Raw genomic sequence first — 27302 nt, forward strand, 5'->3', positions numbered from 1 at the left:
CGGAAGTTTGACCCGGCGATAAATATTCGAACGCGTTTTCCGCAGTGCCCGACAAAAGCGAACGAACCGACGCGTCTCTCACTGTTGCCTTTACGGTCAATTTGCCGGCGTCGCGCGCTTCGGAGCGATGTACAAGCGTACTACGACGAAGCTGAAGCAGTCAGAAGCGGGAACAAACACGCAAAGAAAGCGAGGCGCCGAATCGTGATATGCCGGAACGAGTCGGAAATGACATTAACAAACGCGCAGCCACTCATACATGACTGTCGAAACTTCGCCGTTTCTCGTTTGCTGGCGTTTTTTTTTCCGAAATTCATGAAAACAAAAAGAAAAAGATCAAGCTGTACTGCCCTCCGATGTTTTTTTTTCTCTATTTTGTTTTTGTAGCGCGAAATAGCAGACCTCGTGATGCAAGATGACGATAAAAAAAGCGATTTCTAAACTCCGCCTATTCGATATACACAAACAACGTTTCTGTAGAAGGTAGCATAAAGTCACGTGGGCCCCTTGATGGCCTTATTTACATTGCAAACCTGTTTTTATGTTTTTGTGGTCCATGAACTGCCGACGTGCTCGCCCGACAGCCAGTTACAATGGGGCCTGGAATTTTAGGGGACACTTGAGCACATCGCCAATAGGAATGCGGTAGGATTCATTTCTGAAGTCTCCTCCTCTTCCATCATATCTGCTCGTTGCCGCACAAGAAGAGCATGTGAGTGATCGGAGAATCCGTCTTCAAGCGAGACATCTCCGTCATCGACCACACCCCTTGCGGGGATTTTGCCTTGAATTAGACAAACACGGCATTTATTCAAGCTCCATTCCATCCTGACGAGTGCCGCTATCTAGACAACTCTACACACACCAATTCACAACTGCCACCCGCTCGCGATACGGCGACCGCACTCGCCAGTGTCGCCTGATCAACGCACCCTGTCAACTAGGCAATGCCACGTGTCTCATGATTGACCGCACGAAGGCAAATGCATAAACTACAGACGCCTTCAAATGAACTAAGCCTGAAGGCAGATTCAGCGAAGGCGTCGTCATGTCCATACCCTTGCAGTGAGCGCCCAAAGTATTCGCATTTTCGACTTCGAAGGAAACGCGCGAGTAGTAACGCAATAGCTATAAAGGCCCCGTTCATCGAAAATACGGCATCGGCGTCAGTGTAGTCGTTGGCGTTATGAGCGAAGCAATTACGAGGGACTTAAGCGACTAAAGTAGTGAAAGGCGAAAGCCTGAGTGCCGTATTCTTCCACGCAACTGTACAAATTAGTAATGAATTATTTAGTCATAGGTAATTGTTTAGGTACTAGGTGTTTAAGAATTAGCAAATAAGTGGTTAAGAATTGAACAATTATTCATCAATTAATAAATAAATAATTATTAGTCATCAAATAGTAATTGATCATTGATTGGCATATGGCCATATAAGGCACGCATTCGCGCATACTGTGGTGGTACTCTGTGATTGGTCGAGACCTCTATGACGTCATCCCGCCTCGGCCAATCAGAGCTGCTGCAAAAGCGGGACACATTTTGTCCACGACACCATGAGCCATTAAAGACTTTCGCCTTAAAATTGTGATTTGCTCTTGGGAGGCGGTTAGCTGGCCGTTGACATGGTCGCGCACTAACTTAACGCAGGGTTGCGTGACGTTGCATTTGGCAGTAGCTGCCACCTTGAGCTGAGCAATTTTATTTTGAGAAAAGTGGTGGAAATAAAACCTTTTACTGGATGTCACAAATACTCTAAAAATCATGCCTAGATATATATATTTTTTCGCCAAGAACTCAAATTGGCTGGGCGTACTGTTCTCGCCAAAAGTAATAAGGAGATGGGGTTTATTTTTTACATGCATATAGGAGCACTTATGGCTCACCTCGAGCTAAAAATCCTTGTAAAGTAAGAAGATTTGCTGTCCTCACGTTTCGAACCTTGCCTTGAGTTCTCTGAAACAGGGCTCAGGAAAAAACCTCGCTGTCTTGCTTATCTTTTCGCAAAGAGACTGGATTGACAGAAGACAAGTTTAGGGCCACATTGACCCAGAAAACACAAAGCGCGATCCTGGCGCGTCAGAGTAAATAAAGCTCGTTTCGGCTAACACAGCCGAAACGAGCTTCGTGCGAGTTATGTGACACGCACTCAATTTACCTGCTGTTTTTTACGACTTCCGCCCGAACGTGTATTTTTCCGCTTTTATCACTGCTTGCGGAGCTTTGCTTAAGCATGACGCACGCATTATTCAAGCACTTTTTAAATGCGCATTAAACTTTCTATTTCTTATCACTGAAGCTTAAACCCCCTACTTCGTCTCTCTTCGCATATTTCCAATTTCCCTGTGGTGCAACAGTGCTTACCTAAAGCTGCCCATTATAACTGCATAGCTTATATAATGCTCCTTACTTTTCTTCTGAGCGCATTTACTGCAAAGGGAGGTTATCTGAACAAAACTTCAGCCGGTCTATTTTGTCCTTGTACCTGTGGTAGAGTCACAGGCTTCGATAACGTGGTACTGAGGAGTACGTGAAATGCCCGATACCGACATTATGCCACTCCGTAGAGCTCGCTACTTCTCCATCGCTGCTCGTATAAGACACTAACGTTACGCGATAAGCTACCGGCGACTTCATGGGCTCACGTGTCGTAGAAGTCTTTGACAGCAGACAGTGCAGCACGTCGTGCTTTCATATGGGCACAAGGAATAAGCAATCTGGAATCAGAAGAAGAACAGCGTAAGCCAGCATTTCTAAACAAGAATAGTTCCCTGAAACCCAGAATAGCGCTTCGAAATCCAGCGTTCTTTCGTCCGTTCAAATGAGAGCTCCCTCCCTCCATTTAGCTACCTCGCCATGGTTTTTACACCTGTAAATACATTCAGCGCGCCACAAATTTGCTACAGCTGGACCAACTAAGACGCAGTGGCCATGCGCGCACCTAGGCAATCTGATCGCCGGCGCGCCCATCGTCGCTCGCCGAGTGAGGCACTCACATAAGAAAAGAAACAAAGAAAAACGTGAACGTTTGATACTTATGACATATTGGGACGAACTTGCCCGCCTCGACAAAGAAATCTCCGTGCAAGAGCAAAAAATTACAGGGTCTCTCAAGATATATTTTAAGAGGTGAACGGCGAAAGCCTACTCTTCCTCCTCTTATCATTCGTCCCTTTCTGTTACCTCTTGTCGTCATCTATTTCTCCTTCTTTCTCTTGTCCTCTAATTTTAGTCATTGCTAGTGATTACCTCTCATTTTAGTCATTGCCAGTCATTACGAGGCCTTTTTAGTCATTCTTAATCAACTGTAGTCGTTCCTGGTTGTAGTTAGGCATACTGGTCATTTGTAGTCATTACAAGTCATTAGTAGTCATTTAGTCATTTCTAATTAATTGCAGTCTCTACAAGCCGTCGCTAGACGTATTACCCATTGCAAGTCATTAACAATCATTACTAGTCATTGCAAAGGATTTCAGTCATTTCTATACATTTCAGTCATTACAACTCGTTGATAGACATTTTGGCCATTTATAGCCATTAATAGTCATTACAAATCATTGTCATTCTAGTCATTACTACTCATGATGAGTAGTAGTCGCTGCAAGTCGTCTTTAGACGTATTGGTGATGGCAAGTCATTAGTAGTCCTTATTAGTCATTATGACCTCTCCCAAGAAATATACCACTATCAATTATTTTTCCTTTATTAATCTGTTTTTTTTTTACGGTGGGCATTTCCTGATGACGCGTCCGGCGGTCACGTCCAGCCCATGCACTATGCGCGTAAAAAAGCTGTCGCCTTAACACCGCCATGACCAACACAACCCACACTGCCTCCTTTTCTCCTGCTGATTAAGTTATCCTCTGGATGCTATTCCGCACTCCTGGTTTCTGCGAAAAGCTTCTGGATCGTTTCATTGGACCTTACATGGTACTGCAACGCACACTTCCCCTGTACTGCCGCTTTGTCGCCTCACACACCAATACCGATCCGCGTCGAAGCTCAGAAGTGGCTCACATATCGCGCATGACGCCCAATGCCTACCCAAGCCTTTTCCGTCTAAACAGCGATTACGATAGTCGCTTTCTTGTCATTTCTGTGAGCACGGTACGAGAACTTTCACCTTTTTCCCGAGCACATACCCATCATAGTCATCGCTCGCCTCTATTCTGAGAAACTTGCGCAGAATGCCAAATTTTCCTAGAACAAACAGGCTTCTTGAAGCTATGACTCAAAATATATGCACAGAGCATGTTTCTGCAAAAACGAAAAAAAAAAAACGTATTCGAATTTTGTATTGCCATGCATTATAATTTCCCAGCAACTTGTTTCATCTTTCCATATATATCTGTCCCTGTTCAAACTTCGGCCGAGACGAAACGAAAGCAAAAATAAAACAGATTGCGCCATTTAAAATTGGCGATAACGAATAATAATGCTGAATAAAGTCACGTACCATTCAGGGAAAGTGTATTACAGTCATCTCTAAAGTTATCTTCTACAAAGAAAGCAAAGACAACAAAATAATCTCTGTTTTGCAAAGCTGGAAATTGTAGTTTCTCATGTTGATTTTGAATGTTTCACAATCATTTCTGTACACTTTATTTGTTTGCTTTCCTCAAAGTGAACTATTCTGTTAGGAGAACATTTACGTTCTACTCAAACACACTGCATTGCAATCCTGGATTGCATATTATTAGTGTTAGTCTGCCCAGACGAAACTAGAATATGCGGCTATGCCGCTGCGCCACGCAAACGATTTCGCAGACATTCATGCATACCAAATGTAGCGGCATTTATTCGAACGGCTGCGCAACCAGAAATTGAGCGCGACGCGCCGCCAGTGCTTGTGAAATCGATAGAACCTATCACGTCAGGTGGATCCTGTAGTCAGAGTTGTCAATATAGCGAAACTTTCGTCCACTAAACACAGTAGCAGTATTATATCGAACTATATAGAGAGATTTTTCTCTTTGCCAAGCACTTCTATCCTATGATATGACTGCCCTTCTATGTCGGGCGGCGCTGTTCATCTAGAGATGTCTGGAAAGTAGAAAAAGAAGAGGCATGTATAACATTCAGAGCACACAGCCAATACGTATCAACAAGCATAATGCCTGGCGGCAAGTCAGGTCCGGTTAGGCGTAACTTGCATCGCGGACCTAGTCAGCGCCGTAAATAGCTGAAATATTCCAAACCCACCGCTACTGATCGAAGAAGCACACATACTGGCTTGAGTTGGCCGCTGAAGAGGATTGTAAATAGGCCGTGCAATAAGGGCAAACTCCATTTACGCATGTATGCATATAGATGGATGTAAGCTTATGCGGAAAGCATAGGTGCGTCTCCTAGACACCAGTTCCCAAACCAGTGGACGAATATTCTCTATTCTGTGCATGACAATAAAGTTGGGTATGGATGAGCAGCTACAATACCACTGCATTCGTGTCCGTGCATGGACCGCCGAGTTCATCGTGGCGTGCCTTTATGCGGAGATGAGTAGTGGTATGTCCGGCTTGGAGATTGGTTCACTGCGAACGTTTCCTTTTCCTCCAGAATGAACTACTTTCTGAAAGCTCCCTTTTCTATCATATATACCTATTGCTTAGACGTAACTAAGAAATATGCTGTGGTTTAACATAATTAGGAGCAGAGGAGAAGCAAGAAAAAAACTGAAGAATAAAAGCAAAAAAAGAAAGAGAGAAACGAAAAAAGGGCAGAAGAAATAAGGATCGAAGCAGAGAAAAGAAAGATGTGTTTGGATCGAATGTGAAAAGGTTGAGACAAATATTTAAGAATCTTCGACAAATATAAGCTGGATGAAAGTTACAACGAAACGCGCATGCAACGCACAAGACTTCAAATTATGGCTTCGCAATATAAAATCATTTCTGTCTTCGAGAACAAACTACCACCAGGTGATCCACAGTCGCCAAAGAAACTGATCAGAGAACTGTGGTTAGAAAATTAAGAGTAATACAAAGTCGAGGAGACCAATAACTCCAAGCGGGGACAAGGTCAGGGTAGAGATTTACGAAAAATTGAGAACGCATGCTCTACATTTAGCGTCGAAAGAAAGTACCTGTAGGCCGCACTTGACCTTCTCGAGCTTTGCCTACAGTTGAAATATTTAGATGCTAGCGGCAGCCATCCTCGTCTCTGAAAGCCTGCCAGACCTTGTGGCCCTTCTTGGGGGTTAGTTGTCGGCTCGATAGGCTGAGTCTTCCGTACTTCGTCGTTTCTTACTCTTTAATTTAGCTTGGCTCTCTTTTCGGCTACTCTAATTTTGCCAACTGCTTTATTTTAGTGCTGTGTCTCACCCTTGAAGAATATTTCCCCTCCTTATCAGCCTTCCCTGATTTTTTTCTTCCCTCTACATCTCAGACAGCACATGAATGTGACGAACATGCATGTGAAAAATGTTTGCATGTGACCAGCTAGTACTCCTGAAATGGTACGGTACCCTACGGTATAGAACGGTACGGTATGGTATGGTATGGTATGGTATGGTATGGTATGGTATGGTATGGTATGGTATGGTGTGGTATGATATGGTATGGTATGGTATGGTGTGGTGTGGTATGGTATGGTGTGGTGTGGTATGGTATGGTATGGTATGGTATGGTATGGTATGGTATGGTATGGTATGGTATGGTATGGTATGGTATGGTATGGTATGGTATGGTATGATATGGTATGGTATGGTATGGTGTGGTGTGGTATGGTATGGTGTGGTGTGGTATGGTATGGTATGGTATGGTATGGTATGGTATGGTATGGTATGGTATGGTATGGTATGGTATGGTATGGTATGGTGTGGTGTGGTATGGTATGGTATGGTATGGTATGGTATGGTATGGTATGGTATGGTATGGTATGGTATGGTGTGGTATGATATGGTATGGTATGGTATGGTATGGTGTGGTGTGGTATGGTATGGTGTGGTGTGGTATGGTATGGTATGGTATGGTATGGTATGGTATGGTATGGTATGGTATGGTATGGTATGGTATGGTATGGTATGGTATGGTATGGTATGGTGGGGCGTGACATGACAGGATACGGTATGGTACGATATGGTATGATATGGTAAATATATGGTATGCCATGATAATGTAGGTTTCACGTCCCAAAACGACCTCAGCTACGATGACACCATGAAGGTACCACCGGTAAGAATGCATCTCCCTCGCGTGAGCAGGACATCAATAAGCAAAGCTGCACTTCAAGGCATCCATCGGCAAACACTGAAACTGGAGCTAAGATATACAAGTCCACGTGTTAAAAACTGAAAATCATCCTCCTAATAGTTGACGTTATGAAAAACTTTCAGCTCCCAAGACAGCCAATTTGTGGCCAACATCGTCCGCACCAAAATTCACACATGAAGGCGAGCTTATTCGGAAACATTCCCAACTCTCTAATTGGTTTTTAGCAAACAAAACTTCAATTAGAGCCTTAATTAAGATAGGGACTGTGGGATAGTGTCGGGGCTCTGAAAAATCAAACCAGGAACAACCCTTTATGTTCTCACACGTCAAGACAAGATGTGCTGTTCATATTATTTTTCTTTCTATTCCCCAGTGGTCCACTTTTTCATGTTCCATCCATGCTGAGCGCAACCCTTAACTAGTTATGCGAGGCACTTCAAAAAGATCGATTAATGCGCAACAGCAAACTCCTATCATGCCCCGAGGCTACGAATCACAGTGCATTTTCGACGACTTGATCTATAACATTCAAGTTCAGAAGCACACAATTCCACCGGGCTCGAGTTTCATACCACCAAACACCTGTAGCGCTAAAATCACGTATCCTCTTCGTCTAGGCTTAATAAGAGTAGTGTTCAAGTTCGATCAATCTCGTAAGTGCCTGCGTCACGTAGCATCGTTCGTGGTTCCAGCAACATCTTCTCACTTTCAAGTCTCCGGAGGGAACTGCAACTTCGGTCGTCTCAAAACCATGCAGCGTTGGCAGAAGTGAGGGGACATAACGTACAGCACCTGCGTATTATCGCGCCAGGGGAAGTACCGCAATGTTTTAACAAATCGCGTACGGAATATTCTTTATCTTTCGGTAACATTGACGAATCGTACTGGTCTAATGATTCGACTGCGCATTCATTGAATTCGTTCTGGGATCCCCGTCTTGAACCTGAAGTCGAGCCATCCTTGCCTATTTTGCTGCTACTTCTGAAAAATGGTGGGGGTGTTTGTGGTGACGACTTGTCAATGTTAATGGTTATGAGGATAAGTCTGCCTCTGTAGCGGGGATGAGGGCTTCAGCAATCCCAAGCAGGCCATCGATACTTGGAAGGTATTAGAGAACTGTCTTCTATATTCTATGCAGCAGATTGCAAATACAGCAAAACCTCTATGTAACGAACCTCCATGTAGCGAATTGCTCAATATTACGAAGTTTTTCAATTCATCAACGCTGCCCCCCTCAAATTAAGTGCGTGTATTGTCGACTTATGGGCTATTGCACGCGTAAGGCCCAAGAATACACCACCGTCAGTATAGAAGGTCCACTTCGTACCTTTCGCAACATTGCACATTTTTGCCAGCTGGGCGCGAACCCCGTCTGTATACTCTAGGTTCCAAGGAATGCCCACTCACGCCGGTCATCCTTCACGGACCGCCGAACTACCCCGCTTCTCCTAGGCGAAAGCCACCGCTCTTCTTCTACGCCTGCATTTCTGTGTCCTTTATTCGTCTTCCCAGCAAGAAAAAAAGGCACGAACACACGGGGCATTTGCAACAGCAGCGCTATATTACAAGGGCCCAGACTAGTTCAGCGGGAGAGACGGCGGCTGCGCCGTTCGGCTCATTAATCTCGGACTCGCGAGCGAGCGGTCGGGAAATTCTTCGCCTCCACCACACTCGCAAGGCGCATCTTCCGAACCTGGAAATGGTGCAGTCTCTTTCCTACCCTTCCTTCCCTCCTCCGAGTGTTCAGTGCGGCCGCGATAAACCGTTACTGGCTGGCTCGCAGGCTAGATGATTCGTTTTGTTTGTCATTATGATCTATTACGACCTGCAGAGGGGCAGAGACCCCCGGCGAACTTTTCGGCGCTGTCAGTGATGCTGGTTGCGTTGTTTGTTCTATTTTATTTAGCTCAGCGCTGGTGTTGTCTAGCTGAGCTCTGTCGCTGTTGGTACCGCTAAGCCAACGCTGGCTGATAGCCATGAAATTGCGCTGTCCAGCTCGCAAAGCGACGCGAATAACAAAGCACGAAATGTATTCACACATGTGCGCATTCGCACATTTGGAGAGAAGTCGGCGGACATTGCAGTAGTGGGAACAAAAATCTAAAATTTTCTCACTGTCTTCCCGTGTCGTTTGACACTGATGGATGTGCTCCATAGGTGGTGCATTAAATCCCCCTAGAAAACCGTTCTGGTTTAGTCAACGAACAATGGCCTATCTGCAAATTAAGCATTTTTTGTGTGAATTTCGCGTCTCTCAAACTGCTGCCGGTGTCTCTATGAGTTGGGTGCGTGCGTAAATATGCTTCAGATTTAAGGCAACAGGTATTAAGGGCACGTTTTAGACCCTGGCGCGTACGCATCGTCGGAGCAGAATAGCGCCATGCTGACAACTCGGAACGTATTGACATCACTCATTAAATCACAGCAATTCCCTAGGGTAACCGTTCTCCGTGCAATCAAGTCATGCATGACTTCATTGTAATGAACGAGGCTGACTGATCGAACAAAGTAACCCGAGAAACCAAAAACTAATGAATAATAGTTGTTATAGTCTCTACCGCAAACGGTTGTCACTGAAGCTCGCTTAACAGAAGAGTAACCATATGCGATTTAATTTTGATATCTCTATCTCCCTTTGCACCTCATCATCGCTGACGAAGTGGGGGCAGTCGAGAAAGTAGGCCCGTAAAAAACGCGAGCTAATAATGTATCAATTGGTTTAAAAAGCCTTGCTCCTTAGCAACGTGGATAAGTTGTGAAAAAAAAACAGCTTCATTTTTAAGCTTCGATGCCTCGGCCCAACAATTCCTATGAGTGCAAAGGGATTGACTGAAATAGTGGTAGCGATTCGGTGCTGATTGGCATTCGAAAGATTAGTTTAAAGAAAGCCGTCAAGATATGGGATGCACGTTGTTGCCCAAAATACGACAGATTCCGCCTCTCTTTGCGGCATGCGATAGCGCTGACGTGACCACAACATTCACGACATTGGAGGCGAGCCGGATCCGCAGTGGGCGCCTGTGGCGTAAAATAGAGTTTAAAGCGGAATATTCTATTGAGGTTTAACGGTCGCGTCATCGTCTTGTCGTCAACTGTGCGTGCTTTCTTGACGCCGGGGGAACTCTCATGGATATCTCGACAAGAATTTTAATAGTCACGTTTCAGCTACGGCGCTGTCTGTACTCCTAATCTTTCGACGATTATAGGTCATTTGTCGATCTTTAGTAAGCACCAACATGTTTTTGCAACGTCTACTGATTGGCTTGAAGTATCGCGTTTGCGATGGCAGCAATGAACACATGTGTATGCGTAAAAAAAGTCTAATTCTTTCCCTTTCTGAGTGCATTTAGACACTGTTTCAATCTTCGCGCATTAGTATCCCTGTTTATTGTCAAGTGGACCAACATTCTTGTAAGGTAGTGAGCGGTTATTTTACGTTGAGTGCATACATGTGTTGGCTGCAGCAACGTTTGTGACACTGCATATTCTCGTGCGCGGGACCGTCTGAATTTCAGTACGATTGTTCTTGAGCCTCGTTCAGCTGCTTAATGCTAATGCCCCTTTAAGTACAACGTCTGATGTATATGGGTTTTACAGCGTCACATTTAGAGACCGGCGAGTTTATTGTGTTGCTTTCTGCTAGTTAGCCTATATCTAAAGCAAGTTACGAATATTATTTACAATTATTCAAAAAACGTGGCAGTCGTTTCGTTGATCTAATTCCTAGTTCTGATATTGTGGCGACCTTTCCTACTGACATGAAAAGCTCGCTTGACAAAGTAGCATACGGACGTTTCTATTTTGGAGAAACCTTGCGTGCAGGTACGAAGTCTGCCCAATTCTGAAGCTCCCAGCATTTAATTTGTTGACTGCCAGGATTGTACAAAGCGGGGATGGCATTATTCCGAAGCAAGCCGTCGCCGCTAGCCGCAACAATAATAAATTTGGACGGCTTGAAGCGTTTTCAGCGTACTGACAAACTTTGTAACACATTTCTAGAGTCCAGCATGACGAAACAACCAGTTAACTATCTCTGAACAAACTTGAACAGAGTGGACAGCGATTGCAGAAGCCCTGAAAAAATTAGCTGTGGTTTACATTGTGCTTAAACCTGGAGTTACGCGACAGAAATCAGCACGGCCACGCTTAGGTTCGGCTTTGAAGTAGACATGGCAATTGCACATAGTTTACTCCATGGCTTCAGCTTTTGTTATGCCATAGGGGAATCACTTCACCTATGAGCACCCCTTGCCTCTCGTCGTTGACTATTCTCTTTCGGGTGTAGAAGACTTCTAGTAGTATGACATCGTCTCTACGTCGAACCCCTGGACATACCACCGTCACAACATTCGAACGAGCCTTCTGTCCTAGCAACTCGCGCTGTTGTCGTCCACCTCTACCAACTACAGAGTTATCTGTCTTCTTCTTCTTCTTCTTCTTCTTCTTCTTCTTCTTCTTCTTCTTTTTATTTATTTTCTTTTTCTTTTCTTTTTCTTCTTCTCTTCCTCCTGCTCCTCCTCCTTCTTCTTTTTCTTCTTCCTCTTCTCCTTCTTCTTCTCTTTATCTTCTTCTTGTTCTTCTTTAACTTCTTATTAATCTTCTCTTTCTTCTTCTTCTCTATCTTCTTGCATATTCTTCTCTCTCTTCTACTTTTCCTTTTTCTTCTTGGTCTTCTTCTTCTCTTTCTTTCTCTCCTTTTACTTCTTTTTTCTTCGCTTTTCGGACAGGCACGGCGAAATTGTAGAGGCTAGAAGGTTTTCGCGAAATGGCGAGACTGTGGCCAGTGTAGTTCTCGCTACAAAAATGAAACGCTTCACATCACTGTCTATGCACTGAACACGTAGCGAACTAATGAATCGGCGCGTGGTTAGAAGTGCACTTAACTCACGACGTGACCAATGGAGATTTGTATCTGAAGCGCATTGATAGCGTATAGGTCCCGATTTGGCGGTAAATTAATGAACGTACGTTTCTTTGCGGCCGTACTGCAAGCTTAAGCAGCACCGGCGTACGCCGGCTTAAAAAAGATTGTTTTAGTGTGTTTACATTCGATCGGGAAAATATTCTCTGCCAGAGAGTTAACATGCAAGTTGGCTCCTTATTTGCTTACAAATAACAATAAACAAATATTGTATCATTTTATGGGGTACACAAGTAATAAACCCAAGGTCGAAGCGTGCCTGGGCCCCAGACGCACCGTAGCGTCCTCCCAAAGTGCATAGCGCAGCGCAGCTCGCACGGGGGCTTCATTTTTCACACAGTCTTAGCTGTGTTTACAGGCGCAAAGCAGCGGTTTCATTTTGTTGACCAAGCGTAGTTCTCAAAGCGTTAATAGATGGCGCTCCGGATTTCGCATATTGTCTACTGCATCAAAAACATTGCACCAGAAAGCATTATGAAAAATGTACTTTCATTTTCTAAAACAAATTAAACTCAATTTTTTTTTGCTGCGCATTTTGAAAGCGATTATTTTATATTTACATATTCTTGAGATTTGATGCGCACTGCGCTTCCGCTTACATACAACGGTTCATGCAAATGCAGTAGCAATCACGTTTCCGATATCCGTGACACACATGGTCTAACTAAACCACTGCATATGTCACTGCGAAAGGACTCTAAAATAGCCTTTTCAACTAAGCTATGAGCGCTTTGAGATCTTCAATGACAATATTGATAACGATGAATAATGTTTATCGCGCAATTACGTGGGCACAAGGTGCTCTCCTATGCGAAAGTGGTGTCAGCAAAACCTTTTTCAGGCGTTTTAACTAAAAAAGCCTTAATCCATGTAAAAAGAAAGCTTGCACCTGTTGGGTAAGCGGTAGATACCCCGTGCTACTGATGATCGACCCCCCCCCCCCCCGCCCGACGAGTACATGGCGGATGCAGACACGTACGGGATGCATGGGAGACACGAGATGAAGTCGGATGCTTTGGGCACACAATTAGGCCACATAGGCCATGGAGATATCCTATTTTTGTACTTTTTATTTGTGGCTGCTTATACCTTTGCACTGGTAAGTCGATTTCAGGTGTGCCCAAGTTGCTCTACAAATAGCTAGAGCAAATAACCAGCATCTAATCGATCACAGATGTGTACTGTACTTCACTCGCCTTTCCAATGAAGTCGGCAGCGTTGAAGAGCGCCATCAGAAGTACCGGCATCCAGGATCCCAGGCGGCAGGATACGATGCGGCTCTCGATACCCGGAAAAAGTGACAACGTCACCATGTACACCAGCGCCATGCTGATCATGTAGGGCCACACCTTACGGCCCACCTGGTAACGGGCCACCACGCCACCTGCGAAGGAGCAAATGAGACGTATGCCATATTATATATAATAACAAAAAAAAAACAGCTAGGCTGATGGACTGGGTCGTATAGAAACCGTTTGATCGCCACAGTTTTTATCCGGTCCGGTGGTTCGCATACAAGAATCTTTTGTTGCTCCAGCCGGTTAGTCATAAAAAGCCTGTTGCATAGCCATATGACAGTCAGATTAACCAAACACGACGGCTGCTTTCAAAAACACCATTATATTGTGCTGTTGGTAGCGCTCGCCAGAGCTTTGATAGCGGTGCTTCCAAGAAGAGGGCATCAAAGCAATGTCTTGGGGCTCTTTTTCTAAGCCTATTTTTGAAATTTCACATTCAGTTGCTGTTCTCGAAGCTGTTCTGTCTGCCAACCTTTCTCTCAAACCTCAAAAGTGTCACTTCGGGCTCACCGAATTGAAGTTCCTTGGGCACATCGTCAGTGCTGACGGCATCCGAATTGACCCCGAGAAACTTGCTGCCGTTGCTGCCTTTCCCATACCCACCCATAAAAAAGCAGTCCGACGATTTTTAGGGCTGTGCTCCTTTTATAGGTTGTTCATTAAAAACTTTGCACAGATGGCCAGTCCTCTGGCACTACTGACTCGAGATGACGCATCTTTTTGCTGGGGCGCCGAGCAGCAGATGGCTTTCGACGACTTACGACGCCGGCTTCAGTAACCCTCGATCCTGGCACATTTCGACGACGACGCCGACACAGAGTTACACACGGATGCGAGCAACGTCGGCCTTGGTGCCGTTCTAGTTCAGCACCAAGACGGGGTCGGCAAAATAGTTTCCTACTCCAGGCGTGCACTTTCACGAGCTGATTCCAACTATTCTACCACCGAAAAAGAATGTTTGGTGGTAGTATGGGCCGCTGCTAAGTTCCGCCCGTACCTCTATGGCCAACCGTTTTGAGTGATCACTGACCATCACTCGTTGCGTTGCCTGAAAAACTTAAAAGACCCTTGCGGCCGCTTAGCACGTTGGGCATTGCGCCTGCAGGAGTTCGATTTCGACGTTACTTGTAAGTCCGGTCGAAAGCACACCTATGCTGATAGCCTGTCCCGCGCTCCCATCGACCCTCCTCCGTCAGACGCAACCGATGACGATAGCTTCCTCGGAGAAGTCAGTACGTCCGACCTCGTTTCCAGACAGCGTGCCGACACCGAGCTGCGACTGATCATTAACCATCTCGAAGGTGGACGCCCTACAATGCCCCGGTGCCTTGCTCGGGGGATGTCATCGTTCTGCATCCGCAACGGGGTGCTTTATAAGAAGAATTCTACATCGAGTGCAAAAACATACTTGCTAGTCATACCGGCTGATCTAAGGCACGAAATCCTCCTGGCCTGCCGCGACGAACCACCTTCCGGTCACCTTGGCTTTACACGCACCCTAAACCGAGCCCGCTAGAACTATTACTGTCCACATCTTACTCCGAGCGTTAAACGTTACGTCCGGACTTGTCGACAATGCCAGTGGCGAAAAAAAAAACCGTGCTCAAGCCATCCGGCATGTTGCAATCTATTTACCCACCCTTCACACCATTCGAGCAAGTGGGCATGAACCTTTTAGGCCCATTTCATTTATCCTCAAACGGAAATAAGTGAATCGTAGTCGCCACAGACTACCTGACACGCTACGCTGAAACAAAGGCACTCGCCCGAGGTTCTTCCGGGGAAGTTGCTCACTTCTTTATGAATGAAATTTTGCTTAGACACGGTGCAACGTCGACCATTATTACTGACCGAGGCAAGGCATTTACAGCTCGGCTATTGCGGGACTCCTTAACTCTCAGCCATATACCGATCATCGCACGACAACCGCCTATCGCCCACAAACAAATGGCCTAACGGAACGACTCAACAAAACGTTGGCGGACATGATTTCAATTTACGTTGACGTTGAACATAAAATGTGGGAAGAGATCCTGCCATATGTCACCTTCGCCTACAATACGGCGCTGCAGGAAACAACGCAGTTTACACCAATACGCTTCGTATATGGCAGGGAGGCCCACACGATGTTAGACGCGATGCTCCCGTGCGGGGATGAAGCGGTCGAACTCGATGCCACCCATTTCGCGGAACAGGCCGAGCAAGCCCACCAGCTGGCCCGCTTGCACATCAAGGAGCAGCATGCCACCAACACTCAATACTATAACCCTCGGCACAGGGAAGTCCACTTCGAACCAGGGGACCAAGAGTGGGTGTGGACCCCCGTGCGCCACAAAGGTTTGCGTGAAAAACTGCTACACCGGTATTTCGGACCCTATAAAGTCCTGCGCCGCTTAAACAGTGTTAACTACGAGGTTGTCCCAGATGGAAGTGTGACCGTCAGTGTTCGGCGTTAGCGACCTGAAATTGTGCATGTGGTGTTCTTAAAGACGTACTTTTCACGTGACTGAACGTTGTGTCAACGTCGCGTTTTGAAACCTTGACGCTACAAGTGAGACCTTGACTTATTGTACAGTTCACCTCACCCCTAATTTTTTTTTCTCTTCTCAACTTGACATCGGGACGATGTTTCCTTTTCGCGGGGGGGAATAATGCCACATGCCTAGCGCCGCGCGGCCGCCGTGCTTAGTGCCGACGACGACGAAGCGGTTGTTGGCTCGAGAGGCGCGCTGGTGATGGACACTGTCATCGGAGCTAGAAGCCTACCTTACTCTTGGGTCTTACCTTCACGGTACCGTATACGTTCACGGCTCCCTGTGACCTCAGTCGTGACAATATATATTGTCATGCACTTCCCATATATATATATATACATATATAAAGAGAGAGAGAGAGACAAAGAAAGAGTAGAGAATTAATGAGAAATGAGTGGCTCGTTATGATACACGAAGGAGAAACGCTAGCAGTCGGCAAAGCCAAAGAGTAGGGCATTTTTTGTTTATTTTTTTTTCTTTGTCTGTGAACCTGATTTAATACCGTGTTCATTTTATGAATAAATGTGTTTAAATGTAAAATAGAAGAGAAAACAACGCACCCATTGTGGGAACCGAACTCACAACCTGCCCCATATAACAAGACAACTGGGAACGTTATAAAATATGTCCAGTGGACGTTAAGTTGACAGTATCACGTGAGCATGAGCTGCGGCAGAGTGTTAAATGTAATAGCACTTCTCCTATGCTCCTGGTAGGCGACACGACCTGAGATGCGGAATCACGTGTGCGAGCGGCTAGGGTCGCGTACTGGCCGGTATACTTCTGAGAGACTGCTTTTGTTACAGCATCGTGCCCTGCTAAGTTACAAAAAGAGATGCGCTGTCTCCGCCCTCCTCCATCAGACCTATACAGGTTGTTAACTTCTGTTTGGCTAGTATAGTCCTGATAGCTCAGACGTACCAGTATGCAAGCTTTCGCTGCGTGTCGCCTTATTGTTCAGGAGTCCGCCTGAAACCGCCAAAGGCTTCCCTTCGCACGCGCTACTACAATGTATCTCGAGAAAGCGAGTCAATAGCGTTGTCAAGTCATTGGAATACGCGTGTAAGTTCAAAGATCCATTCTTGAAAGCGAGGCCGGCAACTGATTTCCACATGGCCGGCGAAGTGCCAAGCTCCTGTTTGGAAGAGAGGTATGAGTGAGCTTCTACTCTCGTTCCGTAGCGAGGCGTGCTCAAGCTTGGCCATTAGAGAACCATGTTGTCGGTGCGGGTACGGCCCTTACCATGAGGTAAACCAGGGTATGGCGCAATCCCATCGGCTCGTGCTCAGATTGGGTGGGTGCTTCGTGCTCCGCGAGTGAACGCTGTCATGCTCGCGGCTGTCACGTGGACACACATCCAGGTCAGAACACGCCGCCTGCCATTGAAGATTGGCAGTGCTTAACGCACTCCATTCCGCGATGGTCGTGTATTAAAGGTTAACAGAGGTTCAAATATTTCCAAGGTGCACAGGATTCCGCGCCCTTACACGCCCTTTAAATAAAAATTCGGAGGGATTCAACGCTGCTGAACCGAATGTGGAGCGAAACCATTCGCTGCTGGCGACTCGCTGTTGCTGTTCGTCACTACCAGGGTGGCAACTGCCGTAGAGTTCCTTACACTAACTAGAGGGAAAGCTGAGGGCGCTGCACTTCAGCCACCATGGGCGCGCTAGGAATCATGAGCCGGTGTGCTACTTCTTGCGGGACAGTCGGTTTTTCTCAAGTGCGTGGAGTGGCATTACTGCAATGTTTCTTTTTCGTCATCATCATCATCTGAAGGCGCGTACATAGACCGTGAAAGCCATAGTAGCGAAGGTGCAAAAGCAGACGTCGCCAATAAATAGTTTCTGTTTCCAGAAATGCCACTAAAAACTTTCTTAAGTGATTGCATAACCATGAATATTTTCATAACGTTTTTATGTTTCAAAGTTTGCCTATTAAGTGCGAAATATTGGTATTTGTGCTGCTCAAAACTAAGCCAATAGAAGAAAGATCCATCGCTTATATTGGATAAATCTCACACTGACATGCTGTTTCTCTCTCTTTTTGCCATTATAGTCACAATATTCCGTCTTAAGACATTATTTAGGGTAATACAACGTTTATCTTTGTATTAGTTTTGGCCAAAAGTTGTAGTTCTGCACTCGGTAGCTCTCCGGCCCATGATGCTTTGAGCGTCCATGGTGGATGAACTGGCCGTCAGGAAACTCCATGTAAACTCCCATAGACGGCAGCACAGCTTTCCCTGGGTTTTTTTTTTTTTTTTTTGTTCGAAACTAAGACCCCGAGGGAGCACAACAGCAGGGTTAGCAGAGCCTCTTCCAAGCGCACACCCCTGAAAGAGCCGGGCGCCAGGCCGCGGGACGCTTGTACCCAATTTTACCGGTGGGTGTCCGGCGGCGGGTTTCGAACTGACCACCTCCCGCAGCCGAGACGGACGCCCAAAGCACTCGGTAGCTCTCCGGCCCATGATGCTTTGAGCGCCCATGGTGGCTGAACTGGCCGTCTGGAAACTCCATGTAAACTCCCATAAGACGGCAGCACAGCTTTCCCTCTAGGTAAGAGTAAGAAACTCTATGGCAACTGCCGAGTTACCACTGGCGGTTTCTTTGTCTTCTTATTCTTGTGATTGTTCCTTTGCAAGAGCGGCGAAACCGGTTGCTTGGCAAGGGAATGCTCTTTTAGGTACCGACAAAATTATCAAGGGTAACGTGGTGTACTCTTCACTACAAAATTATGGTTTGCACTTAAGCGCTGCCTTTAAGGGTATACGACGTGACAGCTTAGGCCCAGCCCCCATATAAAGCCCGAGTTCCCCTTTAACTAAGCCGTATGAAAGTGCCTGAATGGCATAGGGGTAACGTGAATTCAAACGTCATGGCAGGCTGATTCTAATGTCCTTTTACACATTAAAGGAGAGGCCTGAGTTGGCGTTCTTTCAGGCCCTGGCGACTTAACGGCGAAATGTTCAAAAATAGCGCCGTAGTGTAGATTTTGCTACAAAATAAATCTGCAGCGGATGCAAAATTGTTTTCAATTGCTCCAAACTAATCGAATCTGTCCGCAGGCTATCAAGCATTTTACGAATAATTACGAAGAAATAAATTTCGTTAACGTGAGAAGTTGGGCAAGTTGGTAAGTATTCATGGTAAACGAGCGCGAAAAGTGAAGACAAACACAGCAGAAAAGGCAACACACCACAAGCGCTTACTCACAACAACTATAACGCTTCTGTAGTGCTGTCTTCCCTGCTGTGTTTGTCTTTTCAGGCTCGTTTGCCATAAATTTACCAAGAACTCTGAATAAGGCGCCCTGTAGTTTCAGTGAAGGAATATTTCGAAAACGGGCACCACTCTTACTCTGCACATCATTCAGATTCTATCACATCATCGCGGTATGGATAGTTCAGCGTCGTGACGTATTCTGTTCGAGTGACGACTTTCATGACGTTAACGGTGTCTCCTAAAAATGGCTGACCGGAAGGGCAAATTAAGGTTCAGCAAAGGCTACATTTACGCCCGATCTCTGGGGGTCATGATCCACACGCTGCTCTCACGCAGTTATTATGCTGGCATACGGCATGCTATCACTCTATGCCTTCACCATTACTAGAACGTAAAGTTCTTGTCGAAAGTTTAGGGCCCAGGGAGTCAGCTCCTAAGCCATGTTGTGGAGCTCGTTTAGAATTCATGAATATATTTCTAGCAGGTGAGGGTAGGGCAAAAAGATATTCTGAACTTTAGATGATTTGGAACATTCGATACGAGGTAGAGCCACAAGGTATGGTTCAGAAGCAAACCCCTCGTGTTATAAACGTTCGACAAATAAAACAATCGCCTGAAGTTAGTATAGTAACTTCGTGTTCCGTTCTCCGGGGAGAGATCTGTTCTGCCGTAGACGCCATCGTAAAGGTGGGCTCAGGTGTTTCTCAAGGATGCTCCTTTTGTCCGAGTGCACTTGCACAAGTGTCGGCTATTCGGTTCCTGTTCTACGCAGGTCTTCCACGATTCAATTCGTATCTCTCTCGGTTTTCAGCGATATTACCCGTACCTTACGCAGAAGCATTATTATTTGCGTTCCATACTATTGTGAAAAGTACTAATGACACAGAACCGGTACGAAGATAAGACGGGCACTCGCCGCCACTGTATGCAGTTCTAGAATTCGCTGTGCATTCCATTGTAATGATAATAACGTGTTCAACAACTCTCGGCGACGTGGTAAAGTATATTTATTTTCCTAGTCAGCAATCAAAAATTCACTGTCAGTATGATTCACGGGGCGTTAGAAATTCCTCTAGACCGTGCCACAAGGTGTCATAGCCTATGCAAGGAACTGATCGAGAAAGTAAGGATCATTTCTGAGTACTTTGTCGTGCTATGGCGGTTTTCTTTTAAATGATTTAAACCACAATAAATGCCCAATAGCCGTCTATACTTTTTTCAGTTGATGGATGTTTCGAAATCACTGGGACAACCTTAACCTAGTGGTCAGACAAGTGGATACTCCTATGCCGCCTGTCACAGGCATCAACACGATCTTTCGAGGCTGGGAGGCGGCTTCAAACGGAGGGAGAATGTATTCGGGCGTGCTAAATAATCGCCTCACCTTTCCATACTAAAGGAACTGCCCGGGTTAACACCTCCATTCACGACCATGCCATCTGCTCACGTGATATCGCACAGCCCGCATACTAACCACACGTCCGGCGACTTCCATGAGCGAATGAGAAATTAACGACGGTATGCCAGTGTGCCTCCGACGAGCCCGTTCCCGTCCACGTTGCCTGCCCAATCATCATCATCATCGTCGTCATTATCATCATCATCAGCCGGACTATACCCACTGCGGGGCGACGTTCTCTCCCATATTCCTCCAATAACCAGGTTTTGTGCTAGCTGCATCCATTTGACCCCTGCGAACCTTCTTCACTTCTTCCCACTAGCATTCTGTCACCCTCCGGTACGCTTTCCTTCCCCTGGAACTTCGTTTGTTACCCTTATCGGCCACTGGTTATGCTCTCTTCGCACTACCTGCTTTACCCATGCCCATTTCATATTGATTTCCACCAGAATGTCAGTAGCTCGAGTAATTTCTCTGAACTACTCAACATGCTTCCAATCACGTTACTCCTGCCATGCTCCATTCCATAGCTCTCTGCGTTGCCCTGAACTTGAATAGAGCCCCTTTCGTTAGCCTCCGCGTTCCAGCCTCATAGGTTCTCTGATAACCATATGCCTGACCAATACCGCCTGTCAAATACATGCTCATTATTATCAAAGCGAGAGTGCTAACGCTCTCTTTAACGCCTACCACAGGTATATTAGCGATCTATAAAACCGAATGTTTTCAACATGGTGCTACTAATGCCCTCACATTGGAACAGTAGTTATGGCTCTTCCCTAAATCATCACGTAGGCGCGCTGTACTCAAGACGATTCACTAAAACAAGACAAGACTGGTGCGTGGTCTTCCCTATAGGCTATTCTCTGTTGTTGTTGTTGTTGTTGTTGTTGTTGTTGTTGTTGTACTTTTTCGGTGCACTGACCTCCTCCACATCGGCCGAACCATTTACGGTTTGATCCTTGGCTCCCCTGACGCCACGAATCACAGCACGTGTTTTCGATCGCCAGATTTCCCAGCAGCAACAACAACAAAGCTGGTACTTTCGGCAATTGCGCATCGTCGCCTTGACGGTCTCTTCCCGTCTACATGACAACAGGCAAGCAGTGTTTTCCCCTGCGAACCCCTCTGCCCCTGGATACGGGAGAAAAAGACAACAGCGGAGAAAAAACAAATGAATGCCGTTTTGCGGAACCGGCGTTTAACGGCGCCGCCGTTTCCGCCGGCGCCATGGACGGTAGGACGCAGGCTACCGCTGTGCCTGTCTCTTCAACATCCGGCATCTAGCTCACCGCTCGGTCCCTATATAGTCTCCCCTCCTTGACTCCCCACGCCGACACCGCTTACAGTGGTGGAGGGGAACAAAGAATACGAACCCCGCGCACGCCAATCAGTCGGTAGCGCCATAAGCGAGGAGAGGAAGGGAGAGAGGGAGGGAGGGAGGGAAAGGGGTGGTGTTTGGCACTATACCCGATAGGAATCGGGATGTCCGAGCTCTTAAGTCAATAGTATGTGCGCCGCCTGTAGAGCTGGGGCTAAAGAAAAAATACGCGGAAACCGTAAAGAGGGATGTTTCCAATGCCGGAGGTAGTATTGGTAGGGTCCTGTCGCGTCCTGCCATCTCCGGCACGTTTACTGGCCGTCTAGCTGCACTTGCCGTGCTGTGTTCAGTCGTTATTTCGTGCAGGTTTATACCTTCCTCGGAAAGGCTTTGTCGACTGGTGAGAGTAGGAAGTGGCCGTGCACCCTTGTGTGTTTGTACACCAAAAATGCTACGTTGCCTCGACAGAGACCATTTCTTTGCTGTCATTTTCTCTTCCTTATTTTCCTTGATTTCCTTTTCCATTCCTTCTGCCCTTCTGTGTCTTTGTCTTTGACTCTGCCTCCTCATAAGTCCCGATAAGCAGCAAGCGTTACGTGACTCGATGGGAGGGGAGAAACGTCCATGCGAGGGAAATAAGAAGGCATTCTCTCCCTAACAAGGGACAAGCGGCTTTATTTTCTTCTTTTTCCTGTTTACATCCTCTTTCTTCATTCCTACCGTTTTCCGCTCCGTCACGCCGACCCAATACGAGCCATTCTATCCGCACTCTAGCCTCATAACTGAGCCCTCCCCCTCCCCCCAGCCTTTTTTTCTTGCTCTTCCTATGTACAAGGGATCGGGTATTTTCACGGTAAGAGGCGGCCATTTATGTTCGTGAACGGAGGGGGGGGGGGGGGGGGCGTAGGTAACTGTTTCAATCCCCAGGAGCAGAAACAACACTCTTCTTCCGGTCGTTTAGACGTTTTGGGGAATTTTTTATGTCTCGTAAGCCTCCTGCTTACTTTACTCCGCCTATCTGTACCGTATTCTTCGAACAGCAGTTTCGTGTTTCCTATTTGTTTACAAATCGCAACCCCCCTCTCCCCCTCCCCCAAGCTCAGCGCACCAGTCTCTCCGATGACGTTATCGGTGCGAGACAAGGGTTGGAAACAGGCGAAAGAAAAAGAGGGGTGGCGAAGAAGAAAGAGAGGGACACCCCGAGCACCTTTGACGATTGTTCGCCTTCCTCCCATCTCCCGACTGCCGTGTAACTCCTGCTGATTTCCCAATGGGTTTTTCTCCGCCAGCCTGGCCCTCCCATCTCTTGAAGCTCCATGTTGAGTCCCCGCTTCCTATTCTTTTTTTTTTTTTTCGCTGTAAAAGCTGTTGTTTTTTTGTTTACTTTTCTTTACTCCAGGTTGCTGTTAGAAAAAACTTCTAGCACCCGTTCAGATATGCAGCTCTCTAATTTTATTGCTTATCTATTTTTATCATTGCTTTTACCTTGTCTCATCTTCCTTCTACTTCCGAAGCCAGTAACCTATGCTATACTGGGACCTTTCCCTATAAAATATCAAGTACAAATAGAGCCTGTAAGCAATCAGCGAAAAGCATGCTCCGATATCTGCATTCCCGCAGGGAAAAACGACATTCTTGTTTTAAACTCGTGAAAAGAAGACAAATACTAAAGATAATGTTAAAAGCAAAGAAGGCGGATTTGAATCTTCTTTTTCGTACTCGTTTTCCAGGCCTCCTTTTTGTCCATCAATGAAGGGGGGAGTCGTCATCGACATAGCGCGGTTGAAATTTCGAAAGCATGCAGGATAAGCTCTGGTGTGAAGTTACTGACAGTGAAGAGAAATCTGAAAGAGACAAATAAGGAAGACTACGTTGTGTAATCAGATTAGGCGGAAGACAGCGTAGATCGAAACGCTCCTCGGTATCCGCCGCCTGCTTTAACGTTACTTTTAATAAAAACAAACAAAGAGAACATAGAGGCAATTTGTATAGAACTCAGTACAGAAATCACAGAATGTCAAACCTCCTGCGCACAGTTCCACCCTTCATTGATTGTATGTCGGCGTTTTACCTGACTGAAACAAGGAAGAGGAGGAGGTCAATGACCGATGGCATCTGTCCTCTTGTGAGCTAAAAGCGTACAGGGATGATGATACTGATGAGTATGTCAGTTATATCTAATGCATGGATGATAATGGCGTTAATCATGATCGACTACACCTCGCTAAATTAGAACTAATCCACTGCCTGCAAGCACTACAAGGCACAAACGCCATATGAAAGACGGCCGTAGGGACCACGAGAAGTTGTCGGAAGAGAAAAAAGCATCAACGCTGGGTACTCTTCGGTCTTCAGGCCTTCCATGCAGTCCATCGAGACGCGACAATATTACAAGTTATCGATCAGATAATGTTACTTTTTTATGCATATGAGGATCCTGCAACTATCTAGGTGCTTAGCTCTATTTAAGCCTAGAATTCCACATGCACGACATTGCTTTTAAAGCAATTTTATTGGAGTCCACCAGGGGCGAAACAAAGGAGTGTGTTTGGATGTCAGAACTTCCCCAGACATTTCCTGTACGCTGCACTTCCCCCTCCCTACTTTCTTCCGTTCCTTATTTTTGCCCATTGTTTTTCGACCGATGGTGTATACTAATCCTAGAAAAATATGTCTACGCCACTGAAGCCCACATTCAAAGAAACTGCAGATGGCGCCTTGCGTCTCTAGCGGAACCCTCTGTTTGGCTGGAGGCGTGCATCCCGCCACCAAAATTCCCGATTGGTCAAGAGAGGTAACGCGATATTGTGACGTCACTGACCTTTCGGCCATTCACAAAATTTTGTAGCATAATAGACAGGTTCCCTCTAATGTGCTAGGTGGCACAGTAGATTGCTGATTGGTTGACGGACTGTATCCCGTCACAAAACCCCGTGACATGGCCGAGTACGCAGGTGCTACGACTGGTGGTAAGCTGCCTTGTAATAACTAAAAACACTACTCTGAAAAAAAAAAAAGCTCTTCAAACAAAATCCTACCACTTCCCTTTCGGTCACATACCAGGCCCGCTACCTAAACACAACTGAGGACCGTTCGCTCAGTCGAGCAGGCAAAAGGCCTTTTAATCAAACGCTTCATGTCGCAGGGAAGACAGCAGCCACAGTTGCTTTAGAGTAACAGTTAGTTAAAATCTTTATGCCACAAATAAATACTATAAAAGCAAACCTCATAACTAGCGCGACAACGCAGCTCTGTTATTTGACGCTAAGTAGCTCTGTATACCTCGCACTAGTAACGAAGCCTTCTATTAGCAACTATATAAAGTCGTTACGTCATATCAACTATTGCTAGGTATACGTACTAAACACGTGTTAATCAGAATGCACCATTAGTAGTAAAAATAGGTACTACTGAATTTTCACATTAGTCCTACTAATGCAAAGTCTAAGGTTTAGGCAGCAGCACTACTTAACAGCGCAGAAAGGGCGTTTGATTTCACACAAGGTTTATTTGCACTGACTGCATTTTATTGTTTTGTTGGACAATCGTTCTTAAAAGAAACGATATTCTGAATAACAAATGCTGCCACTTTCTCGCTTATCAACCACTCGCGGTTGCAAACCTCGAAGACAAAGGTGTCACATCGATCAAATCAGCAGCAGTGGATGCGTCACTGCTCATTTACATAAAGCTACATGATTATGCATGACGATCGTAGTTTTCATAGGGCTATGACAGTTAGTTACCCAGGTCGTCTTCGCATAGCAGGATCACGTTAGTAGCATTCAATCGGTCCTTTTTTTTCCCCGAGGATATGTCTAACTTATAGGCTAATGCAAGTCCTCGAGATAGCTAGAGGTAAAACGAGAGCTTAAAGCCGAACTGCATTGATGGCCTAAAGCCGCATTAAGGAGCCTCGTTCGCAGCATACAAAAGGAAACTCACTCATTTTAAGGCCAAAAAAATGAGTTTGTCTTAATGTGAATATTTTATGCGCTACGTCTCCATCGGAAATGAGATGCAAAAATAAACGACGGTGATAGCTTTATTTTAAGTAGGTACAACTCAGCCATCTTTAACCCGTGGTCTCTTAGGTTAAACCGATCCTAACCAATTCCATTGGTTAAATATTTCAATAGGTAATCTCAACGCATTAGAAACAAACAAACACACTGAAAGGGGAAAATATAACTGGCTAAGCCTCTGATACGCGTTCCTTCACATAACACAGCCACTGTACGCCTTCACAGGCTGATGTGCATTAAGAGCGCCCGTATTCAAAAGAATAGGAGTAACTGGATCGCACGCGATACCGGTACTGCACGGCGCCATAAAGGGAACGACGAGACGTGAATTTTAGCGAAACGAGCCGCCGACGGGGCTTCATTGTGCTTCTGTAGATGCGGCACAGGCTTAGAACTGATCCCGCAAATGTCGGCGAGTGCTTTGACGCTAACAATAAACACTATCCGGGGAGCCGAAAATATATTTTTTTTCCCTCCTATTATTTTCCTCCCCGTTAGAAGGGGCGACTCCCCCACCAACCCAGGTTTTGAAAACTGGGACAGAACATTCGTCACCTATTGTTGAGCTGTCTCCTTTGGGGTACAACGCATCAAACAAAAAAAAAAAAGAAAGAAAAGCCAGGATCGAGACGGTAGAAAGGAGGGTATAGAGCAAGGTTTCGTTTCCAGCTATATCGTTGGAAGGGAGCATGCGATTTTTTTTTTATTTCTTTCCTCAGAAGAACCAGTTACTATGGAAAAAAGGTAATTTCTACACCACGTACTCAGTGAGGTTAGCTGAATTCTTTAAGCTAAAAGTAACAGCAGCATTCCATCTCTTAGCGCATATACGAATTCATCTGTTTTACCCTTATGCATTCATGTTGTGATAATGTATAGCCAACTTCTTTTTGATTTGGCCTCGAGTCGTATTTTTTCTTTCAAGGTCACACCAGATGCAAAAACAAATTAGGGTATATAAATATGTAAATCAAGGAGCTTTTTTGTTAGGCTTTATTAGTCTCTACACCGATAGTCTCACTTTGCTAAACGCTCTGTGCTTGTTTCAACAGGATACCAATAAATACCCGGATCCCCCAAGGTATTGCTTCCACGTTGACGGCTTCGTACGCGAGGAATCACGGGTATGGTACTGGCAGGCGCGCCAGCTGGCAAGAGGCATGAACAAGTACAGATTCTATGACGTCAGAAAGTTTATTTGAGCTACCAGTCAGAGTTGCTCATTGAAAAGGGAGGATGGGATGGGTAACAACTTTTATTGCAAAAGCATTACCAGTCTAGGTTTCGAGCCTTCAGCGTGGCGCGGCCGTACCCACGTAAAGATGTGACGTCACACCCCACGTGACACTAGGGTGAGAGCTGGGCTACC

General features: G+C 45.8%; 1 protein-coding gene across 1 annotated transcript in view; it reads right to left on the minus strand.

The window, feature by feature from the left end:
* Nucleotides 1-13292: 13292 nt before the first annotated feature.
* The window catches only part of LOC146189345 (equilibrative nucleoside transporter 4-like), a 142344-nt gene continuing 128334 nt past the window's right edge, over nt 13293-27302 (minus strand). The window contains exon 8 of the mRNA XM_084605244.1: nt 13293-13516. Within this exon, the coding sequence (XP_084461370.1) occupies nt 13293-13516 (224 nt within the window). The remainder of the gene's footprint in view (nt 13517-27302) is intronic.

The sequence above is a fragment of the Amblyomma maculatum genome, chromosome 5 (assembly GCF_055883805.1).
Source record: "Amblyomma maculatum isolate TAMU_Amacu chromosome 5, ASM5588380v1, whole genome shotgun sequence".
In the NCBI taxonomy this organism is placed as follows: Eukaryota; Metazoa; Arthropoda; class Arachnida; order Ixodida; family Ixodidae; genus Amblyomma; species Amblyomma maculatum.